This window comes from Blennius ocellaris (genome assembly GCF_963422515.1).
Source record: "Blennius ocellaris genome assembly, chromosome: 15".
NCBI lineage: Eukaryota > Metazoa > Chordata > Actinopteri > Blenniiformes > Blenniidae > Blennius > Blennius ocellaris.
Genome location: NC_137664.1, coordinates 25,547,842 through 25,569,431, shown reverse-complemented (window position 1 = coordinate 25,569,431; position 21,590 = coordinate 25,547,842). Strand labels below are relative to the sequence as shown.

The following is a 21,590-nucleotide window of genomic DNA, read 5'->3' as shown; positions in this document are numbered from 1 at the left end:
GGAGGATCTAAAGGAAGCATCTCTGTTTCCTAGGCTAAAGGAGGTTCTAAAGGAAGCAACAGTGTTTTCTAGGCTAAAGGAGGATCTAAAGAAAGCATCAGTGTGTCCTAGGCTAAAGGAGGATCTAAAGAAAGCATCAGTGTTTCCTAGGCTAAAGGAGGCTCTAAAGGAAGCATCGGTGTTTCCTAGGCTAAAGGGGGTTCTAAAGAAAGCATCAGTGTTTCCTAGGCTAAAGGAGGCTCTAAAGAAAGCATCAGTGTTTCCTAGGCTAAAGGAGGATCTAAAGGAAGCATCACTGTTTCCTAGGCTAAAGGAAGCATCTCTGTTTCCTAGGCTAAAGGAGGTTCTAAAGGAAGCAACAGTGTTTTCTAGGCTAAAGGAGGTTCTAAAGGAAGCAACAGTGTTTTCTAGGCTAAAGGAGGATCTAAAGAAAGCATCAGTGTTTCCTAGGCTAAAGGAGGCTCTAAAGGAAGCATCAGTGTTTCCTAGGCTAAAGGGGGTTCTAAAGAAAGCATCAGTGTTTCCTAGGCTAAAGGAGGCTCTAAAGGAAGCATCAGTGTTTCCTAGGCTAAAGGAGGATCTAAAGAAAGCATCAGTGTTTCCTAGGCTAAAGGAGGATCTAAAGGAAGCATCACTGTTTCCTAGGCTAAAGGAAGCATCTCTGTTTCCTAGGCTAAAGGAGGTTCTAAAGGAAGCAACAGTGTTTTCTAGGCTAAAGGAGGATCTAAAGAAAGCATCAGTGTTTCCTAGGCTAAAGGAGGCTCTAAAGGAAGCATCAGTGTTTCCTAGGCTAAAGGGGGTTCTAAAGAAAGCATCAGTGTTTCCTAGGCTAAAGGAGGCTCTAAAGGAAGCATCAGTGTTTCCTAGGCTAAAGGAGGATCTAAAGAAAGCATCAGTGTTTCCTAGGCTAAAGGAGGATCTAAAGGAAGCATCACTGTTTCCTAGGCTAAAGGAAGCATCTCTGTTTCCTAGGCTAAAGGAGGTTCTAAAGGAAGCAACAGTGTTTTCTAGGCTAAAGGAGGTTCTAAAGGAAGCATCAGTGTGTCCTAGGCTAAAGGAGGTTCTAAAGGAAGCATCAGTGTTTTCTAGGCTAAAGGAGGATCTAAAGAAAGCATCAGTGTGTCCTAGGCTAAAGGAGGCTCTAAAGGAAGCATCAGTGTTTCCTAGGCTAAAGGAGGCTCTAAAGGAAGCATCAGTGTTTCCTAGGCTAAAGGAGGATCTAAAGAAAGCATCAGTGTTTCCTAGGCTAAAGGAGGCTCTAAAGAAAGCATCAGTGTTTCCTAGGCTAAAGGAGGCTCTAAAGGAAGCATCAGTGTTTCCTAGGCTAAAGGAGGATCTAAAGAAAGCATCAGTGTTTCCTAGGCTAAAGGAGGATCTAAAGGAAGCATCACTGTTTCCTAGGCTAAAGGAAGCATCTCTGTTTCCTAGGCTAAAGGAGGTTCTAAAGGAAGCAACAGTGTTTTCTAGGCTAAAGGAGGATCTAAAGAAAGCATCAGTGTTTCCTAGGCTAAAGGAGGCTCTAAAGGAAGCATCAGTGTTTCCTAGGCTAAAGGGGGTTCTAAAGAAAGCATCAGTGTTTCCTAGGCTAAAGGAGGCTCTAAAGGAAGCATCAGTGTTTCCTAGGCTAAAGGAGGATCTAAAGAAAGCATCAGTGTTTCCTAGGCTAAAGGAGGTTCTAAAGGAAGCAACAGTGTTTTCTAGGCTAAAGGAGGTTCTAAAGGAAGCATCAGTGTGTCCTAGGCTAAAGGAGGTTCTAAAGGAAGCATCAGTGTTTCCTAGGCTAAAGGAGGCTCTAAAGAAAGCATCAGTGTTTCCTAGGCTAAAGGAGGCTCTAAAGGAAGCAACAGTGTTTCCTAGGCTAAAGGAGGTTCTAAAGGAAGCAACAGTGTTTCCTAGGCTAAAGGAGGCTCTAAAGAAAGCATCAGTGTTTCCTAGGCTAAAGGAGGCTCTAAAGGAAGCAACAGTGTTTTCTAGGCTAAAGGAGGATCTAAAGAAAGCATCAGTGTGTCCTAGGCTAAAGGAGGTTCTAAAGGAAGCATCAGTGTTTCCTAGGCTAAAGGAGGCTCTAAAGAAAGCATCAGTGTTTCCTAGGCTAAAGGAGGATCTAAAGGAAGCATCACTGTTTCCTAGGCTAAAGGAAGCATCTCTGTTTCCTAGGCTAAAGGAGGTTCTAAAGGAAGCATCAGTTTTTACTAGGCTAAAGGAGGTTCTAAAGAAAGCATCAGTGTGTCCTAGACTAAAGGAGGTTCTAAAGGAAGCATCAGTGTTTCCTAGGCTAAAGGAGGTTCTAAAGGAAGCATCAGTGTTTCCTAGGCTAAAGGAGGCTCTAAAGAAAGCATCAGTGTTTCCTAGGCTAAAGGAGGCTCTAAAGGAAGCAACAGTGTTTCCTAGGCTAAAGGAGGTTCTAAAGGAAGCAACAGTGTTTCCTAGGCTAAAGGAGGCTCTAAAGAAAGCATCAGTGTTTCCTAGGCTAAAGGAGGCTCTAAAGGAAGCAACAGTGTTTTCTAGGCTAAAGGAGGCTCTAAAGAAAGCATCAGTGTTTCCTAGGCTAAAGGAGGTTCTAAAGGAAGCATCAGTGTTTCCTAGGCTAAAGGAGGTTCTAAAGGAAGCATCAGTGTTTCCTAGGCTAAAGGAGGCTCTAAAGAAAGCATCAGTGTTTCCTAGGCTAAAGGAGGCTCTAAAGGAAGCAACAGTGTTTTCTAGGCTAAAGGAGGTTCTAAAGGAAGCAACAGTGTGTCCTAGGCTAAAGGAGGTTCTAAAGGAAGCATCAGTGTTTCCTAGGCTAAAGGAGGCTCTAAAGAAAGCATCAGTGTTTCCTAGGCTAAAGGAGGATCTAAAGAAAGCATCAGTGTTTCCTAGGCTAAAGGAGGATCTAAAGGAAGCATCACTGTTTCCTAGGCTAAAGGAAGCATCTCTGTTTCCTAGGCTAAAGGAGGTTCTAAAGGAAGCATCAGTGTTTCCTAGGCTAAAGGAGGTTCTAAAGAAAGCATCAGTGTGTCCTAGGCTAAAGGAGGTTCTAAAGGAAGCATCAGTGTTTCCTAGGCTAAAGGAGGATCTAAAGAAAGCATCAGTGTGTCCTAGGCTAAAGGAGGTTCTAAAGGAAGCAACAGTGTTTTCTAGGCTAAAGGAGGATCTAAAGAAAGCATCAGTGTGTCCTAGGCTAAAGGAGGTTCTAAAGGAAGCATCAGTGTTTCCTAGGCTAAAGGAGGATCTAAAGGAAGCATCAGTGTTTCCTAGGCTAAAGGAGGCTCTAAAGAAAGCATCAGTGTTTCCTAGGCTAAAGGAGGTTCTAAAGGAAGCATCACTGTTTCCTAGGCTAAAGGAAGCATCAGTGTTTCCTAGGCTAAAGGAGGCTCTAAAGGAAGCATCGGTGTTTTCTAGGCTAAAGGAGGCTCTAAAGGAAGCATCAGTGTTTCCTCATCTAAAGGAGGCTCTAAAGGAAGCATCAGTGTTTCCTCATCTAAAGGAGGCTCTAAAGGAAGCATCAGTGTTTCCTAGGCTAAAGGAGGTTCTAAAGGAAGCATCAGTGTTTCCTAGGCTAATAAGATAAGATAAGATAAGATCGCCTTTATTAATCTCACAGTGGAGAAATGTACTTGTTGCATACAGTTCTTGAGGACACATGAGGAAAGGAGAGGAATGCAAACTGTTAGTAGAAAGGGCAAGGAAAGTGCACACAGTTAGTAGAATAGAGGTATCTTATATACAATTTTTACAATTAAAGTGACTTAGATAAAGTGTCCTAGGTGCAGGGTTGTTGCACATACTGTCACTGTTACTACACAGTCCTGTTGTCCAGTCTGAAAGCAGTGGGGATGAAGGACTTGCTCCGTCCTACACTGAGGGTGTCTCAGTCTGCCACTGAGAGCTCCTCAGCTCCTCTACAGTCCCGTGCAGTGGGTGGGTGGTGTTGTCCATGATGGAGGAGCCTTAACTACCACCCTCCTGTCGCTTACCTCCTTCACAGAGTCCAGGGGCCAGGGGCCCAGGACGGAGCTGGCCCTCCTGACCAGCTTGTCCAGTCGGTTCTTGTCCCGCTCTGTGCTGCCCGGGGCCCGGGGGCCCGGGGCCAGGGGCCAGGGGCCAGGGGGCCAGCACACGGCAGCGTAGTGGAGAGCAGAGGCCACCACAGAGTCATAAAAAGTCCTGAGCAGAGGCCTGCTCACTCCGAAGGACCTCAGTCTCCTCAGAAGGTGGAGGCCACTTTGGCCCTTCTTGTACAGGGCGTCGGTGTTGTGGGACCAGTCCAGTTTATTGTTGAGGTGAACACCCAGGTACTTGAAACTGTCCACCTCCTCAATGTCCTCCCCCTGGATGTTCACCAGTGTGTGTGGTGGTCTCTTCCTCCTGAAGTCCATCACCATCTCCTTCGTCTTACTGGTGTTCAAGCACAAGTGGTTGGATCACACCAGTCCACAAAGTAATCTAAAGGAGGCTCTAAAGGAAGCATCAGTGTTTCCTAGGCTAAAGGAGGCTCTAAAGGAAGCATCAGTGTTTCCTCATCTAAAGGAAGCAACAAGCCTGAGTTGCTTATTGAGAATTCAGACAGTCCTTAGCATGGCTGCAACACAAAACACTTCTAGGGTTAAAGAAAAGTCCATAGGTACGGAGATAGGAGGTACATTTCGGAAGTACCCTAAGATGTTCCCCATGCTGATCCGTGTTCAGCCTGAAAAAACCCAGTATTTCTTTAGTGTTATGAGGCGTATCGGTTGTCAAAGAGATTATATAATATATTATGTAATATAAATCCAAATTTTGACACCACGCAGAGCGAAGTATGCCAAAGTTAGATTTAACAGAGCAACTGGCAAATATTTTTTATATCTATGCAAATGTAATATTTGTGATATGAATAAGTAATAAAATCAGAGTTATTTAAAAATGAGTAGTAGTTCAATTTATTTGACATATTTGTTTACATTTAGTTACATTTACACTGCCTTACAGTTACATTTGGCTCTTTGTCGGCAGCCATGATGCTGATATGGCCCTCAGTGAAAATGAGTTTGACACCCCTGCTGTAGATACTAGAGAATTGCATGCTGTTGGAGAAGCAGAATCCCCAGAAGCAGCACCACTGAGGAGGAGCAAGCCCTATCCATTTTTCATGACAGTCAAACACCAGAAAAACCACAAACTGATGCCAGCAAAGAATTTGACAAGAATTTTGAGATTCTGATGGACGAACGCAGAATCAAACAGTTTGCCATAGTCAGTGATCTAAACAGTGACGGTAAAACGTTAATTAGTATCGTGTTACTCTCATATGACCTTTTTTCAGTAACTAGTAATCTAAGGCATTATTTCCAAACCAGTAATCAGATTAAAGTTACTTGTCCAATTCACTGTGCGTTACTATTAGAGTTTATAGTAGAGTTTCTTGTCTGCAAAACTGTTTAGTTATTATTAAACAGAACCAGCTGCTCTTCCGTTCTCCTCCAAACTGACAGACAGAAGCACTAGTGATGATCAAATTTGAACGAATCGTTCAAAACCCGCGAGTCACTTTACTGAACGGTGACTCACAAGTTTTCATGTTCATTAACTCGTTCACTGAGTCATTGTTGCTCCAGCCTCCAGCTACAGAGAGGAAAATATAAATGTCACTGTTCTGCTGCTAGTCTAACGCTGTGAGAAAAGCCGCTGTAATGCTAAAAGCAGCTCGACGCCGAACCGCTAATGCTAGCTGATAAGCACAGCAGCTTCCGGCTCCTTCCATTCACATGAGGCTTTCAGTATCTTGAGTCAGCTTGTAGGTGTAGTTCAACATGAATGATCGACTCACCTCGTTTCCGTCGTTCAGCTCACACGCCCGAGTCAGCTCGAAACGCGAAAGAGTCGTTCACTGAATCGGTCAGTAGCACTTCCACTGTGTCGTTCACCTCGTGAGCGGTGAGCGGTGAGGCTCCGCCCCTCCCTCACCTGAAAATCTGCAGCGGCGCTCCACTCAGAACATTTCTGAGTGACGGTGGGGAAAAAAAACACATTGTTTGTTTCAGAAAGCTTGTAGAGATAAATACATGAATAATACATGAATAAATACACAAACAATGTTAAAATACGAGTGTCGCGTGTATTGTGTTGCATTTAATATTGTCCCCTATAATTAGTTCTGCCCTATGAACATCACATTATTTATTGACACTAGTAAAAAAAGAAAATCAGAATGTTGGAAGGAAAAAAAACTATACAATCATATGTATATATTAATATATACTGCATATCTGCCATTCTGGATGCCAGGTATTTATTCAGTTTAATCATTTATTTAATTTATTTCCTGGTTCAAATAAACCTCAAAAACAACACACATAATGTAGAATAAGGAGACCAGGGCCAATAAAAACTAATGTGTACTTATTGTTTATTTTCCTCAGAAGTGTTTCAGCATTTTACTATGAATACATGATTCTCCCCCTGGTTCATGTCACAGTTCAGCCTCCAGGTCCTGGAGTGGGTGGAAATAGTGCAACTGAATCAAATGACTCAAATGACTTAAAACAAATGATTCACTTGGATGAACGACTCAAAAACCCGTGAGTCCATTTGAGGAGTCGGGTTTCTCATTTCTAAGAAGCAGCACATGCATGCAGACACTGCACTCACCTGACCCACCCCTTCTACACTCTCAGCCAATCCCAGACCAACTCGCTCTAATGCTGTGTTCAGGTAGCACAAAAGAATTAGAACCAACCATTGCCAACAATAAACCCTAACATTGCCCCCCTTTTTAAATCAAGCAATGATTCAATGAAATACTAACCATATTTGTACGGGAGGGGGGCAATTAATGTCGCAAAGAACAGGCAGTGCAAATAAATAGATAAATAGTGCAACAACAGACTACAACTACATCTCTGGGTAAATAAATACCAGTAATAGTAAAAATGTGACCATAAAAACGTGAGTCAGATATAAATACAACAAAGAATGAAGGTCAAAGGTTAAATATGTATCAGCAGGTGCAGGAGGCAGGATCAGCAGAGTTTTTGGCAAAACCGGTTGTAATTTTTATGTTCAGACGATGGGGGTTGTCGGCAGCTGCTGAAAGTAACCAAAAAAGTAACTTGTAATCTAACTTAGTTTTTTAAAACAAGTAATCAGTGAAGTAACTAAGTTACTTTTAAAAGGAGTAACCAGTAATCAGATCAGTTACTAAGTAACTCTGGCAACACTGGAACCTCTGGGGTTGAAAGATTTCATCGTTTATTGAAAACTGGAATGTGGTGATATTTTACAGCTCACAACACCAGACGTTACCTCGAGGTCTTGCAAAATTTAGTGAAAAGCTACACCTACGGTGATCACAGTATAAAAAGGCCTCCTATGGATGCAACTTCTAAAAACACCACAGAGCCTGTATAGCTGGTATATCCAAGCTGAGAGGAACATTTGATTATAAAATATAAACAAAGCTTGATGGATGAAGTGTTTACTGTGTCAGATTGCAGACCACATATTTCACCTTTAAAAACTCAAAGATTATTAGCTTGGATTGTACTTTATTCATCCCACAATTGGAAATTCATGTTGCAGCAGCAGAAAATTAAAAAGCCCAAAATACAATATTAAGAAGCAAAATATAGAATACACCACACACAGAAATACACCTTGAACAGTATTTACAAGTACAGAATCATATGTACAGTTCTTTTACAAAGTTCTTTTACAAAAAACATGTTTTCCAGTCTGAAAGGGTACCACAGTCAAGCATGAAGAGTTTTCAGTCTGGGGTCAAGCTCAATCTTCTCCATGGCCGCGAGGTGACATTTAGTTTCTTTATTCCCTTCGTCAGTAACCAAAAGGTAGAAAACTATCTCGCCTATGGTATGTTGTGGGGTCTTAATCATACTTTCCTTCCCATTTTTGAGGTATCCCTCCACCAGCTCTATGACTGTCAAAAGCCCCGTTTCCACCTGTTGTGCCTGGGATCTCCAATATGGCCCCAGACTGGCTGAAGAGCGGTTTGAGCAGTGAGTAAAATAAGTGATGGAGTCAGCTTTGTGGGTGGTCCACGTCTTTCTTTCTTTTATTTTCACAAGTGTACAATTAAAAAACATACAAAGTGCTAAAAGTGCATTGGAGGATTGAGGAGTGTTTATCACCAGGTCTGTTTCATAACGCAGACAGTGTGGAGCCAAAGTGGTAACACAGTAATAACAGCCTATAGCAACTACATTCATTTTGAATACATAACTTTATTAAATTGCGTTGCTGTGCAGTATAACATAGTATGGATCAGGAAAAACAAGGTTTTATTTAGTAGGAATGAGAGGTTTGCCCATTGTAAGTTTGGCCCGCCATTGAGTTGGTCAGAAAAACATTGGCCGAATTTAATTGCCGACCCTTGATATAGAGGACTCTCAATGAAATGTAAATAACATCTAATAGATGGCAGCAATATGCCAGTGATGTTTCGAGTCTGCATAATTCAAAGAAGAGGAGGAGGAGGAGGAGGAGGAGGAGGAGGAGTATAGTAGAAGTAGTAGGAGGAGTCTGTTTGTTGACATCGGACGAAAACCTCAATCAGATGACTGCAGCCTGCTGCTAAAAGCTCCATTTGTGGCCGTCATCAGCGCAGCCAGCGGCGGAGAGAGCTCCGGTGGAGCAGTGGCCGGTGAGTCGCCCCCTCGGAGCCCGCTGCCGGTGGTCCGGCTGGTCCGGGTCGTTCCGGCTCGAGCTAGCCGAGCCCCTGCTAGCTCCGCTGGCTAACGCAGGGAAAGTCATCGTTAGCCGGGAGCTAATTCCTGCCTGAACTGGAGCGCTGGTTCCCTGTCCGACACTTAACTCACTGGAACAAGTGTTGTCCTGTGATACTGACGCTTGTTATAATTCAGCCGGCTGTCACTTATTCCCACTTTATCTCCCGTTAGAGATGTTAAAGTGAATTATTGTTCACGGCATCTCGTTAGCTTGGCTTGCTAACTTGGTAACAGTCAGCTGTGTGTTTCAGCAGCAGGAGGAGGGATTAAACTTCACACTTTGACAAACACCTCAATTTCTCCTGCTGAAAACGTTTCTAAAGTAGCTAACACTAGTGGCATGACAGCTTGACTTTAAGGTTTGCTTACTTTATAATGTAGCTTTAGCATCTCATGGCAGTTAGCTGGCACGACAAACAACTGAATAAAAGATTAAAAACTGAGTCTAATGTCAGTACATGTGAACTCAAATGTGCCAGGTCTTCTGTTTTTACACTTAAATGTTTATTAAGAGTGCTGAAAAATAAAAGCAAATATCAAAAATGTTTAGACTTTATCATGTAGTTTGAATAAATAATGATTCCAGATGTCTGTGGTCGGTGAAAGAGCTGCTGGTCACACATTTCTGATGAAAGCAGACGGGAAGAATTTGTGGAAATGTCTTTGGTGACTGAAGGAGATTATCAAGCAAAGAACATTGAAGAGGCTGCAGGAGCTTCACAAGGAGCAAAACAAGGCTGGAGTCAGAGCATCAAGAAAACATCCACAGGTGCCACATTCACTGTGATGGCCCCCTAACCAGAGGCAGGACCAGAACTCTTTTTTTTTTTTTTTACATGACAGTCAAAGGAAATGAAGAGATTCCCAATCCAAGCTGCGTCAGAGTGATAATTAACCCTGTCATACCTGACCCCAGAAATAATGATCAGAAAATTCAGATTTATTGAATCTGGAAACGTTATTAGGCCCTTTCACAAAATCTGAAAAAAAAATTACAAAAAATTATTTGCAAATAGGTTTTTCCTTTTGTATCGTAAATGATACATTGGGCATTAAATGCAGTTCTGGTAATCCAACAAAAACGTGAGCTTCTTTCGGCCTCTTTCTTTTTCTTTTATTATAAACAGTGGTAAGCATGAAAAACATCAGTTAAGGCTATTCAACTAGAACATTAGCCTCGAACATTAGCCTCTTATTTTTTTCAAAATGCGACCTTTTCCAGTGACTTTTTCTTCTATTATAAACAGTAGTAAGCATGAAAATAGCAGTTCAGGCAATACGACAAGAACATCTGCCTCTTAATTTTTTAAAACTGTGACTGTTTCCCAAGACATTTCTTTTATGATGCCATGTAGTAATCATGGAAACAGTTTCTGTCCTTGTTCAGACAGAGATGGACGTTGCATTTTCCACAGCACACATAGGAAAAGTGTCCTGTGCAGTGCTTGCACCTTTGTTGCTTTTCCCAGGATGAGAAGTGGTTAACCATATCTCTTCTCACATCCGGAGGCACACTGGTGGATCGCCACCTCCTCTGAGGTGGTGGTGGTGATGTTGGTGACTGTGGTGGAGAGGACCACCAGGACCATGGTCCACCAACCCTGACTTTTGCTTTTCTTGCACTTACCAGGGAAAAGCCAACCAATGCCTGAAATCTTCTCAGGGGCATGACATTTTTCTCTAGGTCCAGTGCCTTAAGGTCTCTTCAGTACAGGGACCAAACATTGATGAGTGCCACTGTGACACTATGCCATCAGGTGTACAAGTACCATTTTCTGGTTTTGAGGCTGTATTTGTACAGGGCAGACAGCATATCCATAAGATCCACACACCCCATGAATCTGTTGTATGTTTCCACGATGGATGGTCTGGGAACCAAGACATATTTTTTGATCTTCCGATCCCAGCGTTTCACGTGGTCTTGTGGAGTGATGCCCACAAAAGAGGACACCAGGTTGACGGGTTTGTTGTCACAACACCTTACAACTATTACGTTGTGTTGGTTGACTCTGTAATCCATGGACCCTCTTCCCTCAGGTCTTTTTCATCCTTCATGCTTTTGTTTTGTTGCCTGTGACCTTGTTAGACCCTCCTCTTCCTCTTCAAACCCATCATCAAGAGTTTTATCTTCCTCATTGCTACTACTAGTCCCAGAGTTCTCTCCATCAAAGCCTGCATTAAGGGCCCAATCTTTATCCAAAACTTTATCATCTTCTGACATCAACTCCTCTACGTCACTTGAATTGCCATCAAGTAAGCGTAGGACATCTTCAACTCTGTGCTGTTAAGCCATATAAAGTAGAGAAATATAGGTTTAGTGCAATTATTTGTTGTAAATATCACATTTCAATCTGTATTATGTGTAATTGATTGATCAAAACATTTTTGTGATACACAATGATCAATATAATGCATTTTGAACCAAGAAAAAAAAGATAATGACAATTGAGGGATTTACTACCAAATTCCACTTTTTACCTGTAGTATCAAATTTGAACACACATTTTATGCGCAATTTTACTATATACGAAAATGCAAAAAGTAAGTGATTATAACTTGCTTCAACAATTAAGTAGTTATGTTAGAATATTATTCAAAATTTCATAGTAAATGTCCCCAGAAAATCATAAAAATTGCAATTTTCTTTACCTTGATCCAGTGAGTTGGGAACCATCTGAAAGTGGCCATCTTGGATTGTCCCATGTGCTGTGTCTGAATTGTTGTAGTGATAAAGGTATCCACCAGGGGGTAGAAGACAAGTATCAGATTGGCTACAAGAGGGTTTTGAGTGAAGTTTTTGCCATAGGGTGATGCAATAGGTCTCAGAAATGGTTGTATCAAATTGGATGCATTTGGCATTCATGCTGTTCCAGGATTTTTTTTCCCCACAATAAAGGCCAAAGTGACTGCAGCATCTACTCGCAGGGTTTAGATCACTTGAAGCTTCTGACTGCTGATAAGCTCCATAATGTCCTTTTCCAGCAGAACTTTCCATTTTCAACAGTGCCAAAACTCCACTTTATTCCCTCTCTGCTCTCAAAGAAACTTGAAAGACTTTCAACAGATCTACAGCCATATCTCCCCCACACTTAAGAAGTAATCACCAAGTACTGAGTGCAGAAATGAACAAATCTTTCACAAATCTGTCATAATTGCCTTTTTGACAATTTAGTGTGTTGGTTCACTGTGATGATGAGTTTGGTAAACTACGAGTATTATCAGTTCACACTTTGAATTCAAGCACAGGCAAAAACACCTTCAGCTGATCTGTGACAAAAAATAGGTAATATCAGAAATATCCAGCTTATATCATGCTGAAATGTTCATGTTAAATGTGGTTTGTTCATATTCATATTTCCAATGAGCAGCTTCTTTCAGTATTACAATGCATTACATGATCACTCAGATATTGAATTTAACCTTTTCTTTTTCCAAGTACAAGCTGCTTGTTGTGTAAAGGGGGATGCTTGCAGCCCTCCAGCCTGCAGCCTGCACGCCTTCTTGGGTCCCCTGTTCGGCCGCGTGTTTGATTCCTGCCTGAGAACCAGAGGCTAACATGGCAGCCAAGGTGGGAGACGACCCCGAAAGCCTCATGACCTTGGCCATAGTCTACTGCCTGAGGAATTTGAGGAAGACCATGTGCTACCAGGGACTCAGGAACAAGCTATGCCTGCGCTCCGACATCTTCCTCCCCAGCGAAATCTGCGACAAGTTGGTCAACACGTACGTCACGACATGCTGATTCCTGACTTCCCAGTGCGTTGAACTCTTCTGTGTAACAGGTGCTGTGTTGCTTTTTTGACAGGTATATGGAGTTGATCCACACAGACAGTAACTTTGAACCAGAGGAGAGCTTCTTCCAACTCTTCTCAGACCCTCGCAGCACCAGACTGACCCGGATCCAGCTGAGGGAAGACTTTGTGCGCGACAGAGACCTGGAGGCCATCAGAAAGCAGGTTTGACAATCACGCACTCGCATAGCAAGCTGCTGACATCTTTAACAGAGAATCCTAATTCTCAAATTTCACTTTTCTACAACTCTTCAACCAGAAAACCTGCACTTGAAATGGGGCTGCTCAATTAATCAAATTTTAATGGTGATTACGATTTTCGTTCCAGATGATCTCAATATTCATATAATCGAGGAAAACTGATTATGTTGTAGAGCCGATGAACGGGAGTCGGAGGCAGCAGGGTACAGCAAGGAACGCCAAACTTTATTCCCTATTCCAACACACTTCTCTGTCACACACGGTGGAACAACAAAACTACTTCCTCTCTACAAAATAAAGTTCCCCACCGCCCACTGACCTCACTGGTCATAATTCACTGGGTGAATTATGACTGATTAACTGATGATCAACTTAACTGATCACCACAGTGGGGAACTTTATTTTGTTTCCGGTCGGTAGTATTTTGGTGTTACACAGCATGTGTCGCTGCTCTCTCATGTACGAGGGAGAGAGAGAGAGAGAGAAAAGAAGAGTTACTGAGAAGTGTGGATTAATGGAGGATAAAGTTTGGAGTTCCTTGCCTCCGACTCCCGTTCATCAGCTCTACAACATCATTCTTTTTTCTCCTGCAGAGGAATTCTGAGATCATCTGGAGCCAAAGTCATAATCACGATTAAAATTTGATTAATTGAGCAGCTCTACCATCATAGTTCATTTCTAATTGAAGTCGGTTTCCCATTGGAAGGTGTGCCTCCCAATGACCTTAAACTACACTTTGCACATGAAAGGTAAGCCGACTTTTCTGTGTTTTGTGTGTTGTAGGACCTGATTGAACTCCACCTCACCTACTGCAACAGCTTATCATCACGCAGCCTAAAAACTCTCACCTGCTTCAGGGAGACGCTGGTCTCCCTCTGCCTCTTTGGCTGCAGCCACATCTTCTACAGGAAGGGTGGCGCGCCGCTCGCCTGCAATGAGGACACGGAGGAAGAGGAGGAGGAGAGCCCCGCCTCCAGACAAGCCTTAGAGACGGACTTTAACTTCCACAGCTTCAACCGCCTCAGGCTGCTGAACCTGGGCGGGCTGCCTGACGAGGTGGATGCAGAGACGCTGCTCAAACCACTGAAGTCTCTCACTTCACTGGATCTGTCTAACGTACAGCTGCTGGGCACGGCGTTTCTCGCCCAGTGGAAGGACAGACTGGCTTCTTTGGTTCTGTACAACGTGGACCTGTCGGAGGAGCTGGTCAGTACCGTGGTGGAGCTGGTAAATCTCAGGTGAGGAGGCTTCAACGCACTCTCACCTTTACACATAAACCATCACTGTGCTTTGCACTGACATGGCAGCACCATTAACCTCACAGTACCTGTTTCACATCAACTAGAGGTCTGTAAAATCATCCTCACTTCACTCTCTTGAAATTACTAACTACAAATTAAACACAGTCTTAAGCAGTTTGGTATTCAGCCTAAACAAAACGTCAGTTAAAAGTAGGGATGGTATCGTTAGGGTTTTTATGAATCCGATTTCGGTTCTGCTTATCAATTCCGGTTCCTAACGATTCCTTACTTCGATTTCAAAATAGTGAAAAAATAGGTCAATTGTTTATTTAACAAAAGTACCTTTATTCCTTTACGTTTGAAGAAACTGGTTAACAAAAATAAAATCCTGTTTGAGCAGCATTAGTGCTAAAATACTAAAATGCATTGTATTCACAGCAAAACAACAAATAAACATCAAGGATTAAAGTGCATTCAGTATATAACAGCTGCTTACAATCAGTAGATATCCCTGAGAAATAAACTAAAACAAAAGTATGGGTACTTGGGCTGCTTGATTATGGAAAAAAATCATAATCACGATTATTTTGGGCAAGATTGAAATCACGATTATTGACATGATTATGTCTTTGAATTTGGAACAGCATTAATTGAACATGAATTTCTGGTTAAATATATAAAAATATCTTGTAATGTAGTAGTAAAAAACAAAGTGTTGTACTGCACTCAATCTTTTGAAAACAAGAAATAAATAAATTACAACATTAACATATAGATATACTTCAATAAATAAGTCCAACATAAATACTTGTATAAATTAGTAAAAAATATAATTGAGTCGGAGGCAGCGTGTTCAGCAAGGAACAAACTTTATTTTCCATTTGAACATACTCAGAAATGCTCTTCCTTTCTCTCTTTTTTCTCTCCTCTCCAACGGAGCGCACACGAGTGATGATCAAATTTGAACGAATCGTTCAAAACCCGCGAGTCACTTTACTGAGCGGTGACTCACGAGCTATCAAGTTCATTAACTCGTTCACTGAGTTATTCTTGTTCCAGCCGTCCAGCTGCAGAGAGGAAAACATAAACGCCACTGTTGTACTGGTGCTAGTCTAACTCCATCTGTATAAATATATCACATTACTCACTGTAGTCACCCTGTGGGTAGAGCAGCTGTAATGCTACTGCTAATAGTTGCTAGAAGCAGCGAGTAGCTAACGCTAGCTAATCACAGCAGCTGCTGGCTCCTTCAGGTCACATGAGGCTTTCAGCAGCTTGAGTCAGCTCGTAAGTGTGGTTCAGCACGAATGCTAGACTCACCTCACCTCAGTGGTTCAGCTCAAATGCCCAACTCACCTCGCTATAGTGGTTGAGCTCGAATGCCTGAGTCAGCTTGAGACTCGAAAGAGTCATTCACCTCCACTGAATCGGTCAGTAGCACCGCATGGTGCCGTTCACCTGGTGAGCGGTGAGGCTCCGCCCCTCCCTCACCTGAAAATCTGCAGCAGCGCTCTGCTCAGAACATTTCTGAGTGACGGTGGAAAAAACCCACACAATGTTTCACAAAGGGTGTAGAGATAAATACATGAATAATACATGAATAAATACACAATAGATAATGTTAAAATATGACTGTAGCATGTATTGTGTTACATTTAATATCGTCCCCTATACTTAGTTCTGCCCTATGAACATCACATTATTTATTGACACTAGTAAAAAAGAAAATCAGAATGTTGGAGGAAAAAATATACTATAAAATCCTATGTATATATGAATATATACTGTATATCTGCAATTCTGGATCCCAGGTATTTATTCAGTTTAATCATTTATTTCATTTATTTCCTGGTTCAAATAAACCTCAGAAACAACACACATAATCTAGAATAAGGAGACCAGGGCCAATAAAAACTAGTGTGTACTTATTGTTTATTTTCCTCAAGGCACTGTCATGCATGTCCGCACGTGTCGAGTACGCTTGTGTCCGCTCATGTCCGCGGGACGCACACGTTTGTTATTATGCTCAACTCGGGCTCACATCCGTGCGCGTTCAAAAACTCAACTTACGATCCCGAAAATAGTTCCACTTCTGCTGCCCAGCACCTTTCCTAAAGTACTTTATCTTTCACTTCAGGAGTTTTGAGCCGTGTGGCTATCGTTATTTGCTTTTAAATTGGGACTGTTCAGACGGGGAGACGGTGGAGATCCTTGCACAAGCTCCGGCGCATGCACAGTCTGCACGTACAGGACGCGCAGTCACAAAATTTGGGCTGCGCATGGACCACCGCCGCAGGGTTGCAGGGACATTCGTGTCCGGGGGCGGATGACAGTTTTGACATCACAAAGTCCGCGCGTCCTGGCGTACCAGCGTGGACATTGGTAGCATGATGGCGCCTTCAGAAGTGTTTCTGCATTTTCTTATGAATACATGAGGCTCCCCCGTGATTCATGTCGAGTTCAGCTGAGCCTCCAGGTCCTGGAGTGGGTGGAAATAGTGAGCATGTGCAACTGAATCAAATGACTCAGACAACCGGTTCACTTGGATGAATGACTCAAAAATCCATGAGTCCGTTCAAGGAGTCGGGTTTCTCATCACTCGCGCACACGCGGTGTAACAACAAAACTACTTCCGTTCGAAAACCCCACCTCTCTACAAAATAAAGTACCCCACCTGCCCACAGTAACTGGGTGAATTATGACCTTAACTGATCACGACAATGGGGAACTTTATTTTGTAGAGAGGTGGGGTTTACAGTTGGAAGTATTTTGGTGTTACACTGCGCTGCGCTCTCTTATGGGTACCCAGCACTGCCGTTTTTGATTCGGTACCTACTTGGAACTGAATTTTGGTACCCAACCCAAGTTAAAAGACAAGTTAAACCCCATCCATGTCTGTGAAGAACCTTCAATCATTTGAAAACTTGTCTAATAATACTACAAAAACCAGCCAATATAATGGATGTAAAGCAGAATAAATGATCAGTGTAGCTTCTCTAGACTTGTTTATTTTTATTTAAAAAAGATTTGCTTACATAGTATTGGACTGCATCTATTTGTATGTCAAAACAAATATGGTTGTATTGTATGTATTACATATACATATAGCATTTAATGTCACACTGACGCTCCATAAAGAATGAAGCATGGCCAAAATATCTACAGTGCTGATGCTTATTTAAAACACTCAGTATGGACGATCAGAGGAAACTGAGTATCTGGAGTAAACCCACCACACACACGCAAAAATCACACGAAAAGTCCCTCACGCCCGACTCGACTCCTTCAGGAAAGACCCCTGTAACACCTGAGATCATCTAACAATTGTCCTGGTACTGCTCCTGCTTGTTTGTGGCCCACATTTCTAATTCCTAACCCAGCTTTCTGCTTCTTCAGGCATCTTGACATCTCCCGGGAGAGCAGGCGGACTTCAAAGTTTAAGATGACCAGGAAAACTCTGACAGCCATTGTGCAGCGCCTGCTCAACCTGGTGTCTCTGGACATTTCGGGTCACACCATGCTGGACAACTGCACAGTCCCACACTTTGAAGACGCTATGGGACGTCCAAGGTGCTGATCCTCCTCCAACATGTGCGGTGAATGCATCCTCTTATTGTTAGATCTTCATATAAGTTGCCCTGTGTTTCTGTCTTTCAGCATTGAACCATGTAAGAGCAGCATCTATCCCTTCCAGGAGCTGAAGAGGCCCCTGCAGTTTTTGGGCTTGTATGACACTACGCTCTGCAACGTGACGCACATCCCTGCTTATAAGGTACGTCTTTTAACTTTCAGGAAGAACTGTCACAGCTCAACTCAAAGATCCGAGACTTTTTCAATGTCCACCAAACACCTTCTCTCAAAACTGTATCACAAATTTATCTCAAGCTGTGCCAGTGAGCACTTCTCCTTTGCAGAGAGCATCCATCTACCTCATAGATGTGGCATATCAAGATGCTGATAGATGGCAGAATTATTGCACATGTCTTATGTGTCTTATGCTGGCCACAATAAAAGGCCACTTTGGGAACGTGAGCTGGGATTAGACCGTCGTGAGACAGGTTAGTTTTACCCTACTGATGATGTGTTGTTGCAATAGTAATCCTATTACTATTGCCCCAGACCCCCACAATGCAATAGCTTTATTGCATTGTGGGGGTCTGGGGCATCAGAAAGCCAGTCACTGCCTCACACAGTGCAGCATGTCTCTTTAACATACAGTGGAGAGTTGATCAGGTTGTCAAATGTGACCTGTGGAGTGTTTGTCCGCTCCTCTTCAATGGCTGTGTGAAGTTACTGGATATTGGTAGAAACCGGAACATGCTGTTGCATTCGCCAATCCAGAGCATCCCAAACATGCTCAATGGGTGACATGCTGGGTTAGTATGCTGGCCATGCAAGAACTGGGATGTTTTCAGCTTCCAGGAATTGTGTACGGATGGGGCTTTGCATTATCGTGCTCATACATGAGGTGATGGTCGTGAATGAATTGCACAACAACGGGCATCAGGATCTCGTCACAGTGTCTGTGTGCATTCAAAATGCCATCAATAAAATGCACCTGTGTTTATTGTCCATAACATGCCTTGTTGCAGCAGCTGTCCAGGTGGCTACATTCAGACCATCTTGGTGAAGATGCTGGCTGGAGAGGTCCTGGGCTGGTGTGGTTACACCATGTCTGAGTTTATGAGGCTGGTTGGGTGTATTGGCAAATTCTCTGCAACGCCTTTGAAGACACCTTATGGTGGAGAAATTAACATGCAACCAATTGCCAATTGCACGCTCCCTCAAAACTTGCAACACCATTGTAATGTGGGATAATACTGCACATTTTAGAGTGGCCTATTCATTTCAATTTGATTAAACTTTATTTAAATAGCACCAAGGACAACGCAGTGCTTTCTTATTTTTTACAGAGAAAAACCCAATTCCACATGTTAAACCATAAGCGACTGTGGAAAGGAAAAGCTCCCCTTTAAGAAACCTTTACAGAACCAGGCTCAGAGGTGGCAGCTTTCTGCTATTCCAGTTGGGGTCAGGCCATAATAAGAGCGAAAAGTAGAGGACGGCAGAGGGATTAATATCCTGGTTTGGGTGTGAGGTAGGGATTTTTACATTTGCGGACAAAGATCACCTGGTTTCACACAGTTCAGGGGCCTCGTTTATAACGGTCGCTTCCGCACAAAATGGCTCCTGAAAGATGCTTACGCCACTTCCCACACAAAGTTTGTTATCAAAAAAAAATTACCGTATTTTCCGCAGTATAAGGCGCACCTACATCGATTTACATAATTTACAACTTTGTTCGTATATAAGGCGCACGGCATTATAAGGCGCATGGAATAGACCAGTGGTCAGCAACCTTTATAACTCAAAGCCATTAGGTTACATTTTCCACTGATTCTAACACCCAGAGAGGTGCATGCCCTTTATTTTGATAGTCCTACCTGCAGCCTATGCCAGGAGGACACTACACACAAAACCTTCTTCACTACTGGTTGACAACTTACAACTACCGGTAATAATAATAATAATAATAAACTAAACTACATGAACTAAGCAACAAAAACACAACACAACACAATTATTACCGACACCACAAACCAAATATAACCCCCAATAATTGCATTTAAAACACCACAAACAGCTGCAATGAATTATGGGAGTTTCTATCGGCTGCACTGAGGAGCTCAGGTTGAATTTGTCGCTGCAAGGCATGATGTCCCATCAGCGACAAATTCATGTTTTGTGTTGTTGGAGGTTATTGTGGGTTGTTGTTGGGCTTGGTGTTGTGTTGATTGTGTTTATGTGTTTTTGTTCCCCAGTTTAGGGAGTAATTATTTCATCTAGTTTATTTTGGTTTGTTAGAATGTTGGTGTGCAACCATGAGTGATGAAGGTGTTGTGTGGAGTGTCGTCCGCTCTGAAGATCCCGTTGCGAAGTTAGAGTTGTCAAAATAAAAGCTTCTGGTTGTTCAGCTGTCAAATAGCAGTCTGGAGTAGAGCAATTCTTCCATATATAAGGCGCACCGGGTTATAAGGCGCACCGGGTTATAAGGCGCACCGGGTTATAAGGCGCACCGGGTTATAAGGCGCACTGGCAGCTTTTGAGAAAATTTGAGGTATTTAGGTGCCTTATAGTGCGTAAAATACGGTAACATTGCGGGAGAATGTGGTACTAGTACGACAACTTTGGATCTTGCGCACACACATTTTGGAGACCGGGAAACTGGCGGTGTTGATGGTGAAGTGGTGAATTGAAGACTTGTTGATCCATGTAATCATAAACCGCCAAGCTGTAGTGTTTTAGGTGGGTTTCTTTAGTAGAACATTACTACTGAATCAGCAGCACGATATATATGTATATATATATATATACACATACATACTTCAAACTTTCATCTTCAAATGATAGAGCGGTGGATAGAACTGATTGATTATCAATTGTGACAAGGTGTGCAACAATCAGCCCCATTGCTGAGTTGGCATATAAATTGTGCGGCGGCTGCAGTATATAATGATGCACTGGAGGCGCTGCTCTGCCATGCGCTTGGGACGCACCGGTGCAACACAAAGTCCACTGAGCCTTTTTACAAGTCCCTGTTTAAATATTTAAGTCATACATTTAATAAACAGATAAAGCTGTGTTTTATCGGTCTCTACCAAAAATGTCTAGTTCCCTCTCAGACACTCTGCGACATGCTGATTATAGAAATATACGCAGGTGGGAAAAGGCTGTCTTGCAGACTTGAGTATTGTTGGAGATGAAAGATAAGTCCTGGTCAAAAATAAATCCCAGGTTCTTCACATATCATCCATTGTTCCTATATCTTTAGATCGTTTCTCTCTTAGATGTTTTGGGCCAAATATAAATTCTGTTTTGTCGAGAAAGTTACAGCTCAACCAAGCCTTTTATGTTTTTAAGACAAGCTTCTAGTTTAGAAAGTTGATCAGTATCAGCAGGTTTCATAGATAAATAGATTTGTGCATCATCTGCATGGCAATGGAAGTTGATGGAGTATTTTCTGATAATATTACAGGAAGCATGTATAAAATAAAAAGTATAGGTCCTAAGACAGAACCCTGTGGAACCTCGTAACTTCAGTCTGGATTGACGTCATCGTGAACATAGACGAAGTGGAACCTGTCTTAGAAATACGATCAAAATCTATTTACTGCTGTTCTTTTAAGCCTGATGATGTTCTCGCCTCTGTAATAGGATGTTCTGATCAATAGTATGAAAAGCAGCACTGAGATCTAACAGGACCAGAACAGAGACCAGGTCTTTGTCTGAAGAGAAGATCATTAGTAACTTTGACCAGAGTCTCTGTGCTATGATGAGCTCTAAAACCTGACTGGAAATACTTAAATAGGTCGTTTTTGCATAAATAGTCACATAGCTGACTTGCAGTCACTTTTTCTAGGATTTCAGAAATAAAGGGAAGGTTGGATATTGGCCTGTAGTTTGCTAAGACACGTGGGTCAAGGGTGGTTTTTTTTTGTTTTTTTTTTTAGAAAAGGTGTAATAACAGCAACCCAAAAGGCTTGTATTACATAGCCTGTTATTAAAGATAAGCTGATCTTTTTTATTTAGCCTTTATTGAGCCAGGAGAAGCGCATTGAGATTAATCATGTTTTTTACAAGTGTGTTCTGGA

General features: G+C 42.4%; 1 protein-coding gene across 2 annotated transcripts in view; it reads left to right on the top strand.

Moving 5' to 3' along the window:
* The first annotated feature begins 8,497 nt into the window (after nt 1-8,497).
* zer1 (zyg-11 related, cell cycle regulator) overlaps nt 8,498-21,590 on the top strand; it is a 35,552-nt gene continuing 22,459 nt past the window's right edge. For both annotated transcript variants that reach the window (XR_013936961.1, XM_080510565.1), the window contains exons 1-6: nt 8,498-8,620; nt 12,142-12,428; nt 12,511-12,661; nt 13,481-13,935; nt 17,335-17,508; nt 17,596-17,710. Coding sequence is in view for 1 of the 2 variants with exons in the window: in XM_080510565.1 (XP_080366691.1) it covers nt 12,262-12,428; nt 12,511-12,661; nt 13,481-13,935; nt 17,335-17,508; nt 17,596-17,710 (1,062 nt within the window). In the remaining variant the exon portion in view is untranslated. The remainder of the gene's footprint in view (nt 8,621-12,141; nt 12,429-12,510; nt 12,662-13,480; nt 13,936-17,334; nt 17,509-17,595; nt 17,711-21,590) is intronic.